The following is a 21,238-nucleotide window of genomic DNA, read 5'->3' as shown; positions in this document are numbered from 1 at the left end:
GATCAGAGCCCAGGACAGCAAGTTCTGCTCTTCCATAACCCCTTACCACACATTCCCATCCCATCTTGTCCTGGCCCTGGTGCCGGTGCAGCTGTGCTGTGCGCTGCTTTGGCCAGTCCAGCTGAAAACTAGATCATGAGCTCCACATCCTGGCTTACTCAGATGATCCCTGTCTTATGAGTGTTTTTCTCTGCCCCAGGGACCACAGAAAGCAAGTTCCAAAGAAAAACAAAAAGTACATTATCAATATGACCATGAAGTAGCCCAGTTTGAATACTGAAGTCTTGTACCCTGCTTTAATTTGAAAATTTCGTTTGCTCCTCAGAGCACAATCTGCACTCAGCGGTATCAGGAAATTAACTTGTTCCTCATTTGTACCTCTCTGCAACTTCATAAATTCAGCTAGCATCACTTCTGTGCCAAAAATTACCTTTTAATCTGAACTGTAGCAGAATCCTGTTAGTCCACACAGAAAGTCACATGAATTGAATTAAGAAAAGCAGCACTGTATCCTAAAGTGACAGCGTTAAGGATGCCCTAACAGTGTTAAGTAGTGCCTTAACTTCCAAAGAACAGGCTAAGCAAGCTCTTGGGAAGTGGAGCCGCTTACGGAGAGCAGTCACAAGCTGAGCACGCAGATGGCACTGTGTAATTAGAGGTGAATTCAGTGGTGGTGGAAGTTACTTTCAGCAACAGTTTACTGCAAGGCAATTAAAGAACCAGCAGTGCTGACAAATCATTTCACTCTCCAAGAGAAGATTTGTTTTGTTGTTGTTTTGGACTAGGACTATGCTAATATTAAGGCTTTAACAGGTTTTTGCCCCAGTGCTGCAGAGTTACTATTAGAGAGTGAATATTCCCAATTCCAGGCAGGTTTACAAGATAATTTTCAAATTAACAGCTTGCCACTGACAAAATGCACAGACCACATTCCTGCTCCTTCAATGAATTTCCTACATATCCACCTATCACCACTTTGCCTCTCTTTCCAATCTTTCCATTGGAAAGAATTTGATTTGCTATTTTCTGCATAGTTTGTGCAAATTTTGCAGGCTGTATCCCACGGGAAGCTTCTCCCTCTTGTTGCTACATGAGCGTTATTCAGAGAGATACCACTAGAACACAGCGCTGCAGGATGAGTGTGGAGCTCCTGAACAAAGTGAACAAATGGAACCTGCAACACAACTGTGCTTCCCTTTGTGAAAAAAGTAAGTTAGGTCTCATTTTAAACATTGGAAAACAAGCAAATAGGGGCCAAGGACAGTGTCACAACGCTGCCCAGAAGAGAAAGCAGCCCATGAACAGAAAGCAACAAGCAGCAGAAGCAGAAATCCTACCTGCCCTCAGATGTAGGACATACGGGGAAGGAAAGAAATCAACACCTACATTTATCACGATGCGATTGTGCCAGAGGGATGATCCAAACTAATAGCTCAACGTGACTGGAAGGGAAGGGCCCATTCCCCTTCCTGCTGCCGGACACGTATCTTGCACTGGCTCTGGCACTTGCCAACCTCTCTGTGAGCTCCTGGTTCAATACAGCAGAAAACAGGCCCAGGCAGAAAAAGAAAAAGCCCCAAACAGAAAAACGAAACATGACTATTTTATGCTAGGCTAGGAAAATGAACTGGCTCACAGCAGGGAGGCCTGATAAGCACCAGAGCCATCAGAAGGAGCGGGGAGGAGCAGGAACAAGGAGGGGAGAGCAAATATCCTCTTTTGGCAGCAACTTTTTGGCTACTTATGGAAACGCAGCCTCAGTTAGTACTGACACCTAATGTTGCTATATGTAAGCTTAAAACACCTTGCTAGTTCCCGTCAACCAGGCAGGAATATCTACTGACGCAGAAAGCTGCAATACTGTTAGTCCCCAAGGGGATTAAGGACTTTTTACACTCAGTGCAGAATCCTGAAAGAAGGCACCAAGTTCCTTACAAATTACTCACTGTTCCTTACAATTAGGCAGTGTTTTGAGCTGCCCGTTTCTGAACACAGCACACTGACAGATCTTAAAAGACATTTGAGTTCAGAGCAGGTTTGGGTTCCACAGGGATAACCATGACGCTGTGACATGAACAAGAATCAAATTCAAAAGTTACCATTCTCAAAGTTAGGATATTTGATGAGAAGACAAGTAGTATTTGGTTCTTTACTTTCATCTTAGCATGGTTCTCTGGCCTGCCTAAAGCCTTAAAATGCTAACCTGAAAATGGAGAAAAGGCAGGTGAGAAGTAATTAGTGTGTCTTGGTGGATTGTGAAAATGTATTTCCAGCCTAAACGTCAGACTAGTCTCAGGGCATGGCACAAGACAGGTAAACTGAAAGGAGGCCATTTTCAAAGACAGCCATACCAAGCAGTAAATCACATGCAACATTTCACGAGCCCTGCTACCGACTGCAGTGAAATGTGTTCAGAGCAATGGCAGACAGTTGCTTAGACAGATTACAGAAGGAAACCAACACACCTCTTCCTGATAGCTCGTCCTGTAGGCCATCTCCAAATCCTGATCCAAGAAGTTCAGGCTCAGCTTGTTAATAGGTGGTTTAAAGAAGTAGTCTTTCATGAGGCTAAAGAGAAAAGACAATATTAACATAAGTTTATTCAGTTGTAACTCTTTCAGAGCCCCCCGTTCTGTGGTTTCTGTTTCTAGGGACGCTGGTGCTTGGCTTTGAAGTTCCTGTAGCTTTTCTTTGCTCTTGGTCAACAAGGTACCCCCTTATCCACATCACTCAATCAGCCAGAGGAAGTATTTTATGAAAAAAATGTCATAGCAAAAGTAGTATTTTCAGAAAGAGGTCACAGAATCATAGAACCATAGGGTTGGAAGGGACCTCTGGAGATCATCTAATCCAACCCCCTGCCAGAGCAGGGTCACCCAGAGCAGGTGGCACAGGAACGCAGCCAGGCAGGCTTGGAACGTCTCCAGAGACAGAGACTCCACCACCTCTCTGGGCAGCCTGTGCCAGGGCTCTGCCACCCTCACAGCAAAGAAGTTCCTTCTCATGTTTAGGCGGAACTTCCTATGGTCAAGTTTGTGCCCATTACCTCTTGTCCTGTCACTGGGCATCACTGAAAAGAGCCTGGCCCCATTCTCCTGACACCCATCCTTTCAGTATTTATAAGCATTGATAAGGTCCCCCCTCAGTCGTCTTATTTCCAGACTGAAGAGACCCAAATCCCTCAGCCTTTCTTCATCAGAGAGGTGTTCCAGTCCCCTCAGCATCTTGGTAGCCCTTTGCTGTCCCCTCTCCAGCAGTTCCCTGTCCTTCTTGAACCAGGAAGCCCAGAACTGGACCCAGCACTCCAGGTGTGGCCTCCCCAGGGCAGAGCAGAGGGGGAGGATGACCTCCCTCCACCTGCTGGCCACACTCTTCTTGGTGCCCCCCAGGATACCATTGGCCTTCTTGGCCACCAGGGCCCATTGCTGGCTCATGGTCATCCTGTTGTCCCCCAGGACTCCCAGGTCTCTTTCAGCTGAGCTGCTCTCCAGCAGGTCACCCCCAACCTGTCCTGGAGCAGGGGGTTATTCCTCCCCAGGTGCAGCACCCTACACTCGCCCTTGTTGAATTTCATAAGGTTCCTCTCTGCCCAACTCTGCAGCCTGTCCAGGTCTCTCTGGATGGCGGCACAGCCTTCCGGTGTGTCAGCCACCCCCCCCCCCCAGCTTTGTGTCATCGGCGAACTTGCTGAGGGTGCCCTCTATCCCCTCGTCCAGGTCATTGATGAATACATTGAAGAGGACTGGACCCAGTACTGACCCCTGGGGAACACCACTCGTCACTGACCTCCAGCTAGACTCTGTGCCCCTAATCACAACCCTCTGAGCTCTGTCTTTCAACCAGTTATCTATCCACCTTACTGTCTATTCATCAAGCCCACTCTTCCTAAGCTTCCCTAAGAGGATGCTGTGGGAGACCGTGTCGAACGCCTTGCTTAAGTCAAGGTAGACCACATCTACTGCTCTCCCCTCATCTATCCATCCAGTCATGCCATCATAGAAGGCTATCAGATTAGTCAGACATGATTTCCCCTTGGTGAATCCATGTTGAGTACTTCTGATAGCTTTCTTTTCCTCCACATGCCTTGAGATGACGCCCAGAACAAGCTGTTCCATCTTCTTTCCAGGGATGGTGGTGAGGCTGACCAGCCTGTAGATCCATGGGTCCTCCTTTTTGCCTCTTTTGAAGACTGGAGTGACATTGGCTTTCCTCCAGTCCTCAGGCATCTCGCCTGTTCTCCAGGACCTTTCAAAGATGACGGAAAGCGGCCCAGCAATGACTTCTGCCAGCTCCCTCAGCCCTCTCGGGTACATCCCATCGGGGACCATGGACTTGTGAATATCTAATTGACCTGATCCCTCACTCGATCCTCCTCTACCCAGGGGAAGTCTTCTTCTTTCCCCGTTACTTTCCCCAAAGCCTGGGACTCCTGAGGGCTGGGCCGAGCAGTAAAGACCAAAGCAAAGAAGGTATTCAGTAACTCCACCTTCTCCACATCCTCCGTCACCATGGCTCCTGTCTCATTCAACAGTGGGCCCACAACTTCTCTGGTCTTCCTTTTGCCTCCAGTATACTTGTAGAACCCCTTCCTGTTGAGCTTGACATCCCTTGCCCTTCCAGAAACTTAACAGCTACAACCGCAGATGACTACAGATAATTGTAATATTAGCCAGCAAATAGTAAAGGTTAATTGCTGCTACAGAGGCACAACCTTAGGAGATGTGCGGCTGCGGGATATTTGTGTCTTAGGTGGAATTCTATTGTTCAAAGCAAGCCAAGGACAACAAAGGTGACAAAGTGTTAGAAACAAAGATGTTGTCCATTTTAGAAAACAGCACTTTCTTGTTATTTCAAAGACACCAAAATAACTCAGTAACTCAGCTGGGAACGTTCCCTTAACGATCAGGGCTGCAGAGAAATGGAACCTGAGGGGACAGATAACTTACATTTACTTTTGAAACGGAAGATTTGAAATTACCAGAATCATCAACAAAAGGCACTGACAAATAATGAAACTACCTGGCTAGGACTAACGAACCAGGAAGCAGCATCTACCAGAGGGTGGTTATGCACTCCTTCACCTTATCTTCCAGTCCTCGGTGCAGAAAAACCCCAAACATAAGAGGCCTCAATCATTAAAAATAAAGAGGTGTTTCCATTCCCCACCCTCTGGAGCAAAAATAGAACGTTTTGAGTTTTACATTAGTTGCAAAAGGTTTATGAAAGAACTTTTTTGCTGTTTATTTTTTATGAACACTTGCCAAAGAGGTTTTTTGGAAGCACGAGCTCCCCAGCACAAGATGGCATGTGGGAAGCATTTTTTTTTTTTTTTTTTTTTGAGATGCAAGATCAACCAAACACACATTCCTCGACTGAAGCTGGAGAAGACAAAAGACTTAAACCATGAATATGGCCAATGTATTAAGAACACCAGGATACTCTGAAGGAATGACAGGACACATTCACTTGAGTCCCTCTTTTTCATTCTTCCTTGTCTTCCCTCTCTCACCTCTCTTGGATGTTTCTAAGAACATCTCATAATATGAATTTCGCAAGCTTTTTTTTTTTTAAAATATTGCTGAATTCACTTTATTCTTCCAGGGAAGCTCAGAGTATGGTGATGTGCTAGAGCTGCAATGGTCTAAGGATGTATTATAATGAAATTAAGTTTAAACATTTTCTACACTTGCACTATAGTTTTCTTTTAAAATACACAGTAACACGCAGATTACAATGAACAAAGTACGATATTTTTATAGTGGCTGTAGTAAAGCCAGACTCAAAGTTTAGACTATATACTGTTTGCTAAGTATATATATAATCAAGATGTAAGACGATGCCAACTGATAACTTCTATGAAAAGGATTATTGTATAATGCAATAAAACAAACATGCTGCTTACTGGCTCTATTATTAAAGACAACTGGAACTGTGCTGAGGTATCAGCTCCAGGGTGAAACCTCGGCATACAAAGAGACCAATGGCCGCTCATGAAACTCTCAGCCACACACTTAAACTCTAGAGGGAGGGTGGGAAATTAAAAATACGCTCAGTGTCCAGCATTTCCTCCAGGCCAGCCCTAGGCAGCTTCCTAACACAGCGTCCAGGCTCCTGAATCCTCCCAAGGATATGTTTAGCTCTTCCCAGCTCTAGAGGAAGCCTGCGTGATTATTTTATGCGTTTTACCACCGTATCTGAGTTAGGTACTTTCTGTTAATATGAATTTATATCACAGCATCATGCACCACACTGGAAATCACTGCCCAATGCTATGGGAAGCTCATGCTTCCCTGCTGCTGGGTCTGCAACATAAAACCAAAGCAGCAAAACTCCAGTATCATTATAGCAGATAGGGTTTCACATAAGATGACCAAGGGGAAGTTTGGACTTCATCTCCTCCCTCTGGAAACTCACATTTCCCATTCAAGTATCCTCACAGATTTATTGAGACCAACAATATATTACGTTTTACAGAAGGGGATCAAGAATGTTTTTTAAATGGCTTATTACATATAAATTCACATTGAGAAATGTTAAAAAGGATTAATGTAAAATGGTAGGCTTAAACCATTTTGCATAGACCTAATTAATCAGAAGATTATTTTTGGAAAGTTATGTTTACATGAACTGAACTCAGCAGAGAAGTTTCCCTGGCAACAAGAAATGGCCCACTTAATATGGTAATGATGATATTTAATTGAGACCCAAAAAAAAGCTATGCTTTGACTGATGTCAAGTCATGGTCCTACTTTTTCTGGATCAGAAAGAATTACCCATTTTGTAAATGGAGGAGAAAAGCACCAAGAACACAAAAGCTTGAGGTAGGCATCTTCAGCAAACCAACAGCATAAATTAAGCTACTTCTATAACTTAAAAATTTGCAGCACGCTAGTTACATTTTAAACAAAAATCCAATTTGTTCTCATTGATTTTTGACAACATTTGGACTTTCCTAATCCATTTGTCTTCTAATATTTGAAAATATCAGCTAAAAATTCTCAGCCACTAATGACCACACACTGGTGGTGAGGGGAAAGAGAACCTAAATTTTAACTGAAGTTGGCCACAGGAGAAAAGTAACCTGAAAAAAATCTAGAGAAGAGACTGGAGAGGGACTGGTGTTCCTCCCTCTCTCTTCTCCCTGCTTTAGTCATGTTTTCAGTTGAGACGACAGTGTCCCTGTTCCAAGCAGCCTGGAGTCTATACGAGTATACCGTTTCAAGGATATTTAGATAAAATACCCCTGATCTGAGTGGAAGCAGTGAAGCAAAATAAGAATAGCCATAAATTATAACAAACTCAAGTTATCTGTTTAGTTGATCCAGTCAAGTCACTGCCATAAGGGAGATATGGCTGAGTGTTTACAAAAAAAATAAATCACACGCTACTGAATTTCAGAGAACATATTTTCCTCTGCTCAAAATGGTTTTGGGTTGTTTTTTTTTTTTTTGAAACAGAGAAAGAACCTAACTTTACAAAATGCTGTAGGAAGTTACTAGGTCCATGAGAATTCACCCCTATTAATTCTGCTTCCAAGACCAGTATGATTTCTAGGCATTAGCTAGTCACACAAATGTTATCAGATGTTGTTCTTTTGCTATATAAAAATGTGAGTTTTGTGGTTCAGATTTTATGTTACATTTTTAATTGCAGAGGAAGGTACAAACTATATGCATTAAGAGGACTTTTGAATGTAAAGGTTAAGAATTCAACTCCATGACAAGTCATTTAAAGAGTATTTTTTCCCTTTTGAAGACTCGACTGAATAATGACTGTTCACCGTGGAAATGATGAAAAACCTGGCTTTACGTATTCCTGAGCAGAATGCTTGACATCAAGTTCCTACTGTCGTTTAAAAAGAATGCAGACTAAGATCAGAAAACATACAAGACATTGTATGTTATCAATAATTATTGACATTAGACAAAAAGCACACAAATAAAGATTAAAGATATGTTACTGCCTTCTGTCCTTCATACAATTTTACATTGTACACCTTGATTTTCCTTACCTGTCTTCTTTAATCACATCCACAAAGTGAGCGTCTGTCTTTTCTCTGATGTTTTTGAACCTCAAAGGAAGGAGAGCTGATTGATCCAGGCTCACTCCGCCCCACCTCCCTTTCTCTTGCAGCATTTCATAAAGCGAGGTTTGACTATTGCTGAGCTTTTCTTCCTGGGGAGGACTCAAAAGTCCATTTTGAGTCTTTGGACTGTGTCCTCCTGTAGCCTGAATGACAGAAAGCAAAACATACATGGGGAACATTAGTGGTTGAGAAAGTAGACAGAAGAGATTTCATGGAGCAGAAGTTGAAAGAATTTCTTCTCTCAACACAGTGAGCTTTTACCTGATCATGTCAAAGACCTAACTCCACCTGCCTTGAAGTCATTCACATCTTCTCTAAGTGCACCTATTTAGGTGTCATCCTTTTGCTTTTTATGCACCAAGTTTCCAAGGAGCAGAAAACAAAGTACGTTTCCACACACGCAATGAAGACCAGCCACAAGCCCAGATTTCATTCACTCATCTTAAGGTCAAGATTCTTAAATACCTACTTAAACTGTGCTCTTCCCACAGGTCACGAGCGGCCAGACCTTACTCTGACACCCCTTGCTGGTCCTTCCACTGACCACTACAGCCCTGCTGCTTTCCCAGACGGAGCTTCCTCCTTTCTCCTACCTGTGGGAACAGCCCTTTTGTAAATCTCACCATCCTACAAAAAAATAAGTTACCCTGCAAATTAAACTATGTTTTCTTCACTAAGATATACTTCTTCTTTCTGGTTTTCTTTTGCCTTTGTATTAATTACTACTGCACTTTTATATTTTAACACCAACTTGCAACACAGCTTAGATACATAATATTGTCAATTTCCATTCATTTATAAATATTCATTTAAGAACACAAATTACTTTCAAGCAAAAATTATTCTCTTTTCATGGAACCTGAAGTTTCTTCTTTTATATTTTCTTTGACCTAGACCAACATGCACTGCAGCAATTCAAAAAAAAAATAGACAACTAAATATGGTTATAATGAAAATGAACTGCAGTTAGTCAGGATCATTTCCAAATGCAAACATATATCAAACTTAGCATCTTGGAATGCTCGTCTCCCCCCTCCATGTCTTATCATTTATCATGTATCATTTATCCTCATCCTGAAACCCACTCATGACAGAAGTTTCTTCATTTCTGCCTGTAGAGCAGTCAGCACAGCAGTGACAAGCTCCTCCAGAAGACTATTCTTGGATGCCACCACAGTGACCATAAATAAATACCGTAAATATCATCACCACCCCAACCATACACTGAAATATGTTACTTGGATTGTAAAATCAACTTAGTTAAAGTTAAGAAGTATCTGGTTTCTGGCTGCCCATGCAGAATTAATTGAATGTCCTTGTGTGTCCACCCTGTAAAGCAAACAGGTGAATCTAGGCAGGTATGACAAAAGGTGCAGACACAACCAGTGAAGATAGAAGACTAATGGAGCAGCAGGAGAAGGTCACCTTGTGCAAGGAGGAATCAGAAAGCACTTGGGCTTGGTCACTGCCAAGACCTTGAGAGGTAAAGTCATAAGAAGGTGTGTTGGAATGGCTCCTTGGAGACACAGGAAAAGTGTGAGGAAGGCGGGCTGTGCTTCCCCTTCCTCCAGCCCGGGAGGGATGCAGGATCCCCACCTCGCGGGCTGCCCCGATGGAGGTGTGAGCCCCCAGAGCCACGTGGTGGGAGCCAGGAGATGAAAGGATTCCCAGTCTGGTCCCTTCTACCACTCCCAACGGTTGTTTTGGCAGCCTGCAGGTGTTCACAGCCCAGTGACAGCAGCTGACGAAGTAGAATAGGAAATTCAGTAGTTATCTTGGTGTGCTGCCAATGTTTTGCTAAAGAACGTAATCAACAGAAGAGAAAGGTGATTTCAGCCACACATATCTCAGCAAAAGCAGAGCAAAACCTCTTGGACCGGATAGGTGTTTGCGTACGACAGAAGGGCACGCTCCTGGTAAGCCAGAGGCACGAGAACTTCTCACATAAAAGGTCACCAGTTTCTTTTCTAAGGGAAAACATTCAGCAGCTTCAGAGCAAGTCCTCCTGCAACCATAACAGGTTACACAGCCTTTGCAGAGGGAACACGGCTGTGGAGCACAAGAGGTACAGCAGCACCAGGGTAACCTCTCTGGTTTTGAGATGAGGAGTACTAACAAAGGCAAACCACAGACAACTGTCCAAGAAGTTGCTAGTAGTGAAGGGTCTGTATTATTTGTTTGTTTATTTGTTGTTTTGTTTGTTTGTTTGCTTTTAATTTATGCTAAAGATTACATTTGCTCAGAGCACTTCCCAGGACAACCTGAGGCTTAAAAAAAAAAAAAAAAAAAGAGAGAGAGAGAGAAGGTCACAGTTATCATGTTGGTTTTTTTTTCTTGGTAAAGACTCTTTTGCCTTTTCCTCACCCCTGCAGCAGATGTCATTACTTGAAAAGCAGTAACCGAGAGAACACAATTTTTGCTATGAGCAGCTCAAATACAAGATACGGACCCCTGTGCACTGTTTGCTTTCCCTGTCTGTTCTTCAAGTTCATCTGAAGAACACAGCGAAAATTTCTGCTCTTTCAGAGAAGGTCAGCATGGACCTCTCTTGGCCTTTTCTCTTCAGCTCCTTGGCAAAGGCTCAAATCCCTAAGAAAATTCTTCCCTTCAGTCAGCTCAAGGTTTTCCTGTGCTGTCTCCACTCTGTTAATCTTAACAGGAGAGGATTAGAGTGTGAAACTGCTTGTGTGTAAGGAGAAAATCCCTATTTATTAAATGTTGTTAGCTCCAATGTTACTGTGGTTTCTGCTGGCAACAGGCTGCACAGTTCTTTTGAGCACTCAGAGGTCTGATGCACCGTGCGGCAGTTTCCTCCCATCAGGAGACAGGGAGACTCCAGAGGCTGTTGGAACCCACGGAGGTCCGAGGACGTGGTTAATGTCATTTAGGGAGATAAGCCACAAAGATATCGAGAAAGAAAGAAGGGACATAAGTGCTGCATGGCCAAGCGCAGCGACGTGGCATGGGAAGGGTACAGACTCCAGAGATGGGGAGAGCGAGTTTATGGCTCTTCTTCCCAAGAGAGCTCTGCATCACTGCAGAGATCTGGAAATCAAATGCCACAAGAACTTTGTGCATGTAGCTGTTCTTTAAGCTTTCCATTAAACAGTCATCCCAGAGTTACTGGTAGCCACTGAACTGGTCCAATTTTTGACTTAGCAATAACTAAAACACATTAAGAAGGAGGACATGTGATTTGGTCTCCACTAGCATGCTTCTTCCAGTGAAATTACAGACATTTTATTCAGCACTGTACAGACCTCTTCGGAGCAAGGTTAGATGACTCGCTGATTAACACACATGAAGCTAATACAGCTAATACAGCTGTAGTTGGAAGAAACTTAAAGGATAATTCTGATGAAGACAACATATGACACAAGGCAATTGGTACCCAAGGAAGATCTCTGTTTGCAGTCGGCTCCTGGAGATCCCTGGCACGTGGGTAGAGGCAGCCTGGGGAAGAAGCATCTCATGCATACCATCTTGGCAGCCTGGGCACATCTCCCACAATGTCTTCTGTCTTAAAGATCTCATGCTATTCAAAGACCAGTACCTGCTGGCCACTCCGCTCTATCTCCCTCAGAGCTGAAGGGATTATTTTATTTTTTTCTTAGGCTGTTTCCCAGGAGCCCCGGCAGAGAACATGGTCTCCTGTGTAGCAAACCATTTCAGTCCAGTACAGTAAGGCAGCCCTTGCTTCTGAGCTTACAATTTAAGCATAGGACACAACAGGTCAAATACAGGCAGAGAGCAGAGGGACAAATACAGATTAATGTAGTAGCTCATCAGTAGAATAAACGCTGGCCAGTTTTTCCATCAGCTCTATATGTGAGATGGGTTGTAAAGACAGATGTGAGGGAAAAACCAAGATAGCGCTCTCTGAGCGTGTTCATAAAATGATTCTCCCCAACAAGGGAAAGGATTAACCTTATCTGAAAATAAAAACAATCAGGTGATGATCACATATCTGCATTTAGGCAGGAGGTTAGTATTCAGGAAGGAGCAAGAGGCGACAGGCAGAGCAGAGAAGCTATGAGGGCCACAGACAAGACGATACACAAGCCCTGTCTGGTATTGTAGAAGTGGGTGGCTTCAGTGAGAATATCTAAGCAACAGGCAAGGAAAGCAATCTTGGCAGCAGCATGCTGAATATGTAAGGCGCTGTATGTGTCGCTCAGAAAAAGGATGCAAACTGACTTTGATGCTGTGAATTTCAGTTATGCGCGTGAACAGGAATGACTCTGACTTAGCTTCGAGCTACGATGCAGAAGACGTTGGCAAGACACAGGTGTAACTTGTGGCCAGGTGACACCCAGCCAACTGGTGTAGGGGATGTGGAGCGTGGTAGTGTTGTTTGTGCCTCTTTCTTTGGATAGCCTCACCATAACTTAAAGAGTCCAAATTTTAGGTTCTTCTGAGTATCAAACTGGGCCTATAAAATTACTAATGATTTTGAAAATTTGGGGGGTGCGTCAACTAAATTTTAGAACAACTGCTCAAAATCAAAACTGGTTCTGCTGCTTAAGAGCTTGAATAAAGGAACAGCAATACAAAAATGAGAAAGCTAACTGAAGCAGAGAAATAAGGGAAAAGAAGGGATAATACGATAAATATTTAAATTACCTTCGTATTATTTTTATGCTCATCCTGACAACCATTTTGGATAGCTCCTTCGTCTATGCTGACATCGCAGTGGGGAGCAAGGGTGGTACTACATGAAGGGCAAGGCTGTAATGAGACAGAAAAAATTTTAGCCAGAAATGTTCTGGTGTCCTCGTAGTATTATGCAATTTATAATTTGGTCCACTTGTATACTTGCGGCATGGCTAAAAGATAAACAAAGCTACAGAATGGGAAGCAGGGAGCAAAATTTGACTGGAACAGAATGCACCATTTCAAAAATAAATCACAGATTTTCTGTTTACTGGAGATAAATCTAATCCAGGAAAGCTTTACTAGTGTAAAATCAGATACATTGTAATCACTGCATACTAGCAGAGGACCTCCCCAAGACGAAGGGAATACTTTTTAGTGAGAGAAATGCAATTTTCTTGTTTAAAAACTGTCTGCAAAAGGATCTGAATGGCATTACAAGTGAAAACTTAACACAAAATGCAGCAAAATTCATAAAAAAAGCACGAAACACCATGATGTATTATGCACAGGAAAGCAACAAATCTGAAACTAATAAAGGGAAATACTTTTTCATACAGTGCTGTAAGGCAGTAGAGTGGAGCCCAGGCTATCGTACATTGTTGAAGCCAAACACCCAGCAAATGTCACAGGAAACAAGGAAAGCAAAAACATCAGGACTTGCAATAGTTGCAGGTTATGCATTTTGGAAGCAACTTAAAATGTCACACTTCAGCTTTTAAAACCACCTAACCCCTTCGAGTTAAAATGTGATCTTCTTAAGGCAAATTAACCCCATATCTGTAATTTGCAAGCTCTTCATACTTGTCTCCAGTCCTGCCAACATACACACAGGATCCTGCATCAGAGGGACCCTGGTCTGGTCCCTGTTGGCAATTCCTCTGCTCCGGAGATGGTTTACTGTCACCAGGACTGCCGTTAAGTCTGCTGCTGGGTACAGAGACACCCACAAGTCACGGGGAACGACATACTAAATTCGGCACACTATATACTAAACAGTGGTAGGTGAGCCACTAAACATCTTGGTAAGTTTTCGAACAAGCAACTTGAGCCTTTTTTCCCAACTCAACATCGCACGTCCATTTTAGCTGTTTATTTTGCACTCAGGAGGGACTCGTTCAAGCCTCTGTAGTCTCTCATTCTCCTGGTCCAAAACCACAACTTCTGCCTTCAGGTTCACTCCTGATTTCAAAGACGGGTGTGTGAGTCTTTTCAGAACTGACTTTCCACCCCTTTTCTGTCTCTGGTGTCACACCTGAAATTTAATAATGTGGCGTGTTTAATTTTCAGGTTGTTACGGCATGGCATTTCTCCCAGCCCGCTCTTCCTGGGACTGCTGATCCACCTCATCACTCAACAACACCTCTTAAAGGCTTTCATGAGGACTCTGAGCCCTCTTAGCAGCCAGCAGATCGTCATATCTGCTGTTCCTCAGGGGCACAGACCAAGTTGGGGCACTGAAATTACTATCAATTTCCTAATCTGGCATCAGATAAACAAGTTACATCCAGTTCTGAACCTGTACATTCTGAACAAATACCAACACACTTGAAGAAACTATGAAGTTGGTTCTCAAATGGTTTTATTTAAAAATAATCTAGGAATAAATACCATGAATGCCTTGGCCACCTTGTGGAAGGCAGTATTAGACAGCTTTAAAAAGGGGTACGACAATGGGCTAATGAGACTTCTGTGCTCCTAGAGTGTTAGTTAGTAGATGTATCCATGGCAAAAGTCAGTTGACAGTAATAAAAAACAAATACCTCGAACAAAAAAAGAAAGAAAATACTCACTTGTTTGACCTTGCTAATAAATCAGCACGACCACCTCAAACACTTAGCTCCCGGGGTTAAACCAGAAGACAAAGATCTCAGAAAAGGCCGACCTTTTGAGAAGAGGCGGAAGAAGCCCATCGGACTTACCCCATGCGTTCAAGTCAACATTATTAACTTCAGTCTCTATTGGAGACATTCACACGGGCTCAGTGTGTATGTGACCTCACCACGATGAATAATACATTAATGCTCTTTCAGCAAACACTAAGACAAGCAGAAGTACTTTCTGTTTTCATACCAAGAGATGATTAAAACATTTTTACAGCAGCTTTATGATTCCCTGTCAAATAAGGGATTTTATAAAATATGATAGGGAAAATAAACTGATACCAATACTGCTTAAGCAGGTTACAGCGTTTTCATTCAAAATGAGCTGCTATTATAGACTTATAGTTTTTAGCCTCTATCTTCACCATTTTAATTATATACATGCATTTTCTTGATATCCATACCGCAACAAGGTTTGCAGTGAAATGAACTACACATACACTGGAAGAGAGGAGGAAATACAATTCCTTTCATGGATCAATCACTGTTGCATTCTCCTTCCTGACATTCCTTAACAGATCTTGTCCCCTGGAACACCCGTTCAAGCCCAGAAATGTGTGGGGAAAAAAAAAAAAAAAAAAAAATCACCTTTTGCATCCAATATGGCCACTTATTCCCTTTAAAACAAAAATATTTCAACTTGCCTGTAATTTTGCCCCTCCCACTTAGTCTCTTTTGCAGAGCTGGAGTCATCTCCTCCTACACTGACACTGTTTACAGCTTTGTATTTAAAACAGTTGGCATGTAAGTCATGATTCTTTTGCAAATTATTATGTCCAGACCCTACTAGCAAGCTGCAAGCTTTAAAAAAAAAAAAAAAACCAAAAACAAAACCAAAAACCCAAAAACCCAAAAAAACCCCACCTGTAAGAAAGAAACCCATTCCTTTTCAAAAATTGTGTATGATCTAGGATTAAATTCACAGTTGTTCTTCATGGGGATTTTTTTAATATACATGTGTATATATATTTATTTTTAACACTGTAAGACCTACTCTAGCATGGCTGGCAAATTAAACATTCCTTGAAAGCCTGACCGGGTCTTCTTGGTCCAGAATCACTCCAGTAACAGCCTACCCAGCGGGGAGAAGGCTGGTGCGTATCTACACTGGTCATGCGGCGAGAAGCAAGTACGCGTCGCACTCCTGTGCTGCGACTACAGTCGCAGGACACGTTTTTAAGTAAGTGCTCAGCATTCACGCGATTGCTTCATCACTATGCTACACGCATTCTGACACGGTTTGTGGCATGCATTATACGGATGCTTATCAGACCGCAGGGAAAGCTGAGTTTGGGGTCATTCAAAATTCACTCCAGTCAGTGTATTTTGGGCAAGACAGACACACTATTTTCAAAGAGTTGTGAGGCCGCTTGGGAAACCACTGGCCAGACCTGCAAGTGCTTGTGGTGATGAATAAAGCCAGGTACCTGTAAGCATAAACTCAATGCAGCAGCTTTAGCACAAGGGTAGACAGGGCATCCAAGAAGGCTGAAACTGAGCTGGCACTTGTCCCAGATGCTCTTCTGAAGCAGCTTCTTTTAGCTTCTCCTTCACTTATTCGGATAGCCACTTTTGCACTGTGCAGCCCATCATTCAGCATTTAAAGAGCAATTAACACCCAGCCAAGATGGTCCCAGAGCCAAAAATCGGGGACTGGGCAGTAAACAAAACATGGTGGGCCAGCAGCATGGCTCCACGTGGCATGCTAGCTGTTTAGGAATGGCGGTGCATCTCTATCTACCCTTCTGCAAAGTCAGCCTGTGTTTTAAAAAACACAGGCCATAGCTGATACTTAACAACAGATTTCATTTTGGACTTGGATCATTTTAACAAGTTAACACATTAACAAATTTTATCCAATCCTAGCTGCAGTCAGGTCAGCCCTGTACTTCGCTGTAGTTTCAGTCCCCCAGTTACGGCTTGCTTTGCTTTCTGACATGAACAAGGCATCCTCGCCTTCTCCAGAACAGCATCCTTCATTTTACTGCTTGAATCACTCCTCTCTCCCTTCTGTTCCACGTGCAAGCAGCTCAGTGATGCCGCTCTGCTCGGTACGTTGTTTTTCCTTCACTACTTGCAGTAGGGGAATTTCTAGCCCCTACTGTCACATCTGTACCTCTGCATGGCCATGCACCGGGCAGCACAGACAGGCTTATTTGGACAGACACCCACTGACTGCTCCAAGATGCATTTTCCTACCTTATTTGCTAGTACCTTCATTGAAAGACAAGAGAGAGCTGGAAATCTGATGCCTGAGGGATGCCAAATATATCCTTTCTTACACAGGAGACAGAATAAAAAAGCATCACCAGCAACTTGTATGCAGTCAAACCACAAACAGTGCGTATTTTGGGGAGGGATAAAGATGGCTACAGCTACCTTCTGGAGTTAACCAGTCCTGGCTTGCTCTCTGAGGAGCTCACTTATCTTGGGCCAGCCTTGCAGCTGATCTCACTTGCACTCACATGTTTTTACCCCAAAACTTAAAACCGGGCACAGAGGCAGGGTAAAGGTGCCCAGTTCATGCTCTCCTAATCCAGACAACACACATACAAGCAGCAAAAATGGAGCTGCATGAAAGTCACGCCTCCATCAGCTCTGTCAGCTCAATCTCAAACCTGTGCTGAAGACCTCATCTCAAGACTAAACACACAGAAGTCTGACAGTGACCTGCAGATAGATGACCACCTGTGGCTCTGACATTCGTGCCCAGTTCGGGCAACCCAGGACGAGGAACTCAGCACAAATGAAAACAGAGAATAGACATCTGTTGTTTGGGAAATCTGTTCTGAGCTGGAAGATGGAGAGTAACAGCAAAGCTCTGAAGCAATACACATTGTTTCACAGATTTCCTTGTCAAGAGATCTTGTGAGAGGTGTGAACATAACAAAATGTCATCATTTCTCTAAGCTGAATCCATACAAATCATTGCCCTCAGTTCTAGATATGGGTTTTTAGAGCAACCAGATAAAACACAATCTCATAGCCTACCGGAGCATTTTCTCCCACCGTACAAACAATCCCGTTATCTTTTTGTGGGGGTGTCTGTTATATACTCATATGAAAAGGTTCACAGGTACATGACCTGCACAATAGAGGAACAGCAGAAGCAGGGTGCAGCAAAAGCGGAAAATCATAGAAGTTATAGCTGCGGGAGGCATATTCTTTATTCCCCAAATAATATTCTTTTATTCCACAAAATCAAGACCATTGAAAAAGCAGCATTGACGTCTCAGTCCTGAAATAGAAATATTAAGAGAATTATTTATCTGCAACCACCTTTAAAAAATGTTCACCTTAATTTAGGGATTGCTCATCAACTGGTGAAGCATTTTTCCTTTGAAAGTTTTTTTTTCTTCCCTCATTTTGTCACTGCATGTATACACACACATACATACATATATAAATATCTATTGCAATGCATAAGCAAACCTGTAAGGTTTCCTCACGCACACAGCTCTCCTTGGTTTGCACAGTTTGAGATCTATGCTGCTTGGCTTTGAAACGAGAACTCACCTTAGGTTTTTCCGCATGTTTGAGAGTCTTTGTCAAGTCCCCGGCGTTCTCAGCTGACCATGCTCCCTGTTTCCTGGCTCCTTCTCCGGTCTCCAAGCCAGGAAGCAAGGCTTGGGAACAGCTACAGTGGGGCTCCTTCACTTTATGGCCAGAGATCAGATAGGTCTTCAAACCTACATAAAATAAAAAGAAAAAAGAAATGAACAGTCAGAAAGGCAGAAAGACGAAACTAACACTTCTTTGGACTTCTCAGATGTGAAATACAGTAACTATCAAAGGATTATCGAGGCTTGGGAATACAGCACACACACAAAAGACAGTGGCTTTATATTCCACCAGGAATATAAAGATGCTCTGTGTGAAGCAGTGGCAATTAGGATTGCCCAACATCTGCTGTCCCAGACACAAGAGACTACTCCAACACACAGCAACAGCCAGGACTGATGCATACTTTCTTTATTCCATTTTCACTCATGTACTTCTGAAAAACAGAGCTAAGACCTTATATATTTGCTTCCAAGTTGTAATTTGAGCTCTCGCATTAACTCTTTACTCCTGGAAAGGATTTGCAGCCTGTTTTTCAGTGATATCTGTGTTAATTCTACTTCTGAAAAATCAGCACGTATTCCTCCACTTGCACTCTCCATTTGTCAGAGAGACGTCGTGAAGATTGCTTAATGCTGGTAGCACACTGAGAAAGGAAATGGCGTTTAAGTGCTAGAAATTCTGATGGGTTTTCATAGTTAGTGCAGACTTCACATTTTTAAAGAACAAAATCAATCTCTCTCTCGCACGTACGCCCACACACGCTCTCTGCAACTGTTGTATGAATTGAAGCATAATTGGAAGGCAGATCCAATATTAAAGGCCAGGCTGGTAAATACCATGTTGTATCAAGCTGAGCTGTATCAAAAAACCTGTTCAAAAAATAAAAGATCTGAATTCTGTTTAGAATATCGCTTATTTTACTTCTTTGAAACTTTGCATTAGGATGTTCTGGGTTATTTCTAGGCACAAAGAGCAAGAAGGAGCTACTAATCACACTGCTTTCTGAATTCAAATGAGTTAATTTTATTGCCACTGCATGGGAGATCTCGTACTCAGCACGGGAAGGGCACTGACGCGCTCCAAAAAGCGTGGAGGTCATCAGCTGGCAGAACTGGAAAGCGCTGGTTATTTTGTGGTCCCAGAGCCCGCTGTCCCGTGGGATTGTGCAGCCGACCTCTGGCTCACGGGCCGGCCACCGGGCTTGTATTCGGGTCAGCTGCACATCACCCCCCTCCCTTTTCCTGATACTTGTCACCCGGCTGCAGCCAGACACATGACTGTCACAGCCATCGACTGCACTCGATTGCCTCCGTCCGCAGGATGAGAGCTGGAAATAAATATGTCAAGTTGCAGCCCTTGGAAGAGGGCAGGCTTCTGTTCCTTACGATAAGGTCATTCGTCAATAACCTTCTTCACAGACAGAAAATCATATTTGGTAAAACTTTTTTTCAATTGTAATATGTAACACAGATAGTACTTTGTCTGTAACCTTTCCAATAAAAATAAGTTAGACATACTAATTGCAATTTTGCAGTTTCTCTGTTTATTCCACTAGTAACTTAAGCTCCTGAACACTTCGACAACCAACACAGAAACCCGCATCTGTATCCACCATCCCAACCTTGGGCTCAGAAGCTGTTGGGAAAGCTCCGGTCTTCTCACAGCCTTCTCAAGCTCCGGAAGGCTCCCTTGCCTACTTGAGATGTTACACTATAGCCAATCTATTTATATTTTATATCGCTTATAGTAGCGCTTGGATTTTATTTGGCAGTGCTGCTTAATAAAACCCCAAGCTGCTGCTGGCTTCCAGATGTAGGGCTGTCTCTTTAAAACTTATATTCATGGGGGTTGTTGTTTAAGGAATTCACTGCAATCAGCTTACAATTATATGTTTACTGCGGTAAAAGCTAGAGCATTAAGCTTACTACTCCTATTTTTAAAAGCTATCTTAAAGCAACAAGATTATTTTACCACTGCTATTATTCCTCTTTTTTTTTTCCCCTAAACAAACATTTTCTTTGGTTTTTTGCACTTTCGAAAAGGCACTTTTTATGTCTTACTGTGCTGCACAACATAATTATTTCGTCAATCTGTTGCACACAGTAAAATTATCTCCAGTTTGAGCTCCACACTGAGGAAAAAGGGAAAAGGCTATGGCACGCCAGTAATTGAAAACGTGTTTGGGAAAGCAGAATCCACCCTGGCCCCAACCTGAAAGGGCAGCAGGCTGAGGGTCCTCAGCTCCCTTCCACCCCTCATCCTTCCATTCCCAGCAAACCCACCATCCCAACACTGCTCCCACCAGCTTTACCACAGGGTTTGAAGTTGGTGAGGGGTCTGGAGCACAAGTCCTGTGAGGGGCGGCTGAGGGAGCTGGGGGTCTTCAGCCTGGAGAAGAGGAGGCTGAGGGGAGACCTTCTCGCTCTCTACAGCTCCCTGAAAGGAGGGGGTAGCCGGGGGGGATCGGTCTCTTCTCCCAAGGAACAGGCGATGGGACAAGAGGAAACGGCCTCAAGTTGCGCCAGGGGAGTTTTAGGATGGATTTTAGGAAAAACTGCTTCACTGAAAGGGTTGTCAAGCATTGGAACGGGCTGCCCAGGGCAGTGGTGGAGTCGCCATCCCTGGGGGTATTTAAAAGCCGGGCAGACGTAGTGCTGAGGGACATGGGTTAGGGGTGGCTTTTGTCAGAGTTAGGTTGATGGTTGGACTTGATGATCTGAAAAGTCCCTTCCAACCTAGGCAATTCTATGATTATAAGTTGGCTAAAATGGCCAAGTACAAAAAAAAAATAAAAATCTCTTTGTTACCTCCTCATGCTCCCCAGCCCCACCACGTCTGCTGAACAAGGAGCGTTACTCAAGAGGGGTAATTTGAAATAAGACAAAGAAAAGCCAATATCCTGCACCATCGCAACAGACCTTTGGGAAGAAGTCAGCAGGGCTGCTCCTAGCACCAAACACAACATCAAGGTCTCAGGGGAGCAAATAAGGAAAAAAACATTAATTTGGGAAAGTTTTGGAAAATTAGGAGGTGTAAAAATCTTTCATCTTTA

The 21,238-nt window shown here is 43.2% G+C and overlaps 1 protein-coding gene across 5 annotated transcripts in view; it reads right to left on the bottom strand.

The window, feature by feature from the left end:
* ADCY9 (adenylate cyclase 9) overlaps nucleotides 1-21,238 on the bottom strand; it is a 98,034-nt gene that overhangs the window by 32,504 nt on the left and 44,292 nt on the right. For 4 of the 5 annotated variants that reach the window (XR_010072289.1, XR_010072290.1, XM_063344311.1 and 1 more), the window contains 4 exons: nucleotides 18,139-18,311; nucleotides 12,710-12,814; nucleotides 8,012-8,229; nucleotides 2,466-2,568 (listed from right to left, as the gene is read on the bottom strand). Coding sequence is in view for 3 of the 5 variants with exons in the window: in XM_063344311.1 (XP_063200381.1) it covers nucleotides 2,466-2,568; nucleotides 8,012-8,229; nucleotides 12,710-12,814; nucleotides 18,139-18,311 (599 nt within the window). In the remaining 2 variants the exon portion in view is untranslated. The remainder of the gene's footprint in view (nucleotides 1-2,465; nucleotides 2,569-8,011; nucleotides 8,230-12,709; nucleotides 12,815-18,138; nucleotides 18,312-21,238) is intronic. The other variant, XM_063344313.1, reaches the window with a different exon arrangement.

This window comes from Chroicocephalus ridibundus, chromosome 8 (genome assembly GCF_963924245.1).
Source record: "Chroicocephalus ridibundus chromosome 8, bChrRid1.1, whole genome shotgun sequence".
NCBI classification, from domain to species: Eukaryota; Metazoa; Chordata; class Aves; order Charadriiformes; family Laridae; genus Chroicocephalus; species Chroicocephalus ridibundus.
This window is presented reverse-complemented; position numbering and strand designations above follow the sequence as displayed.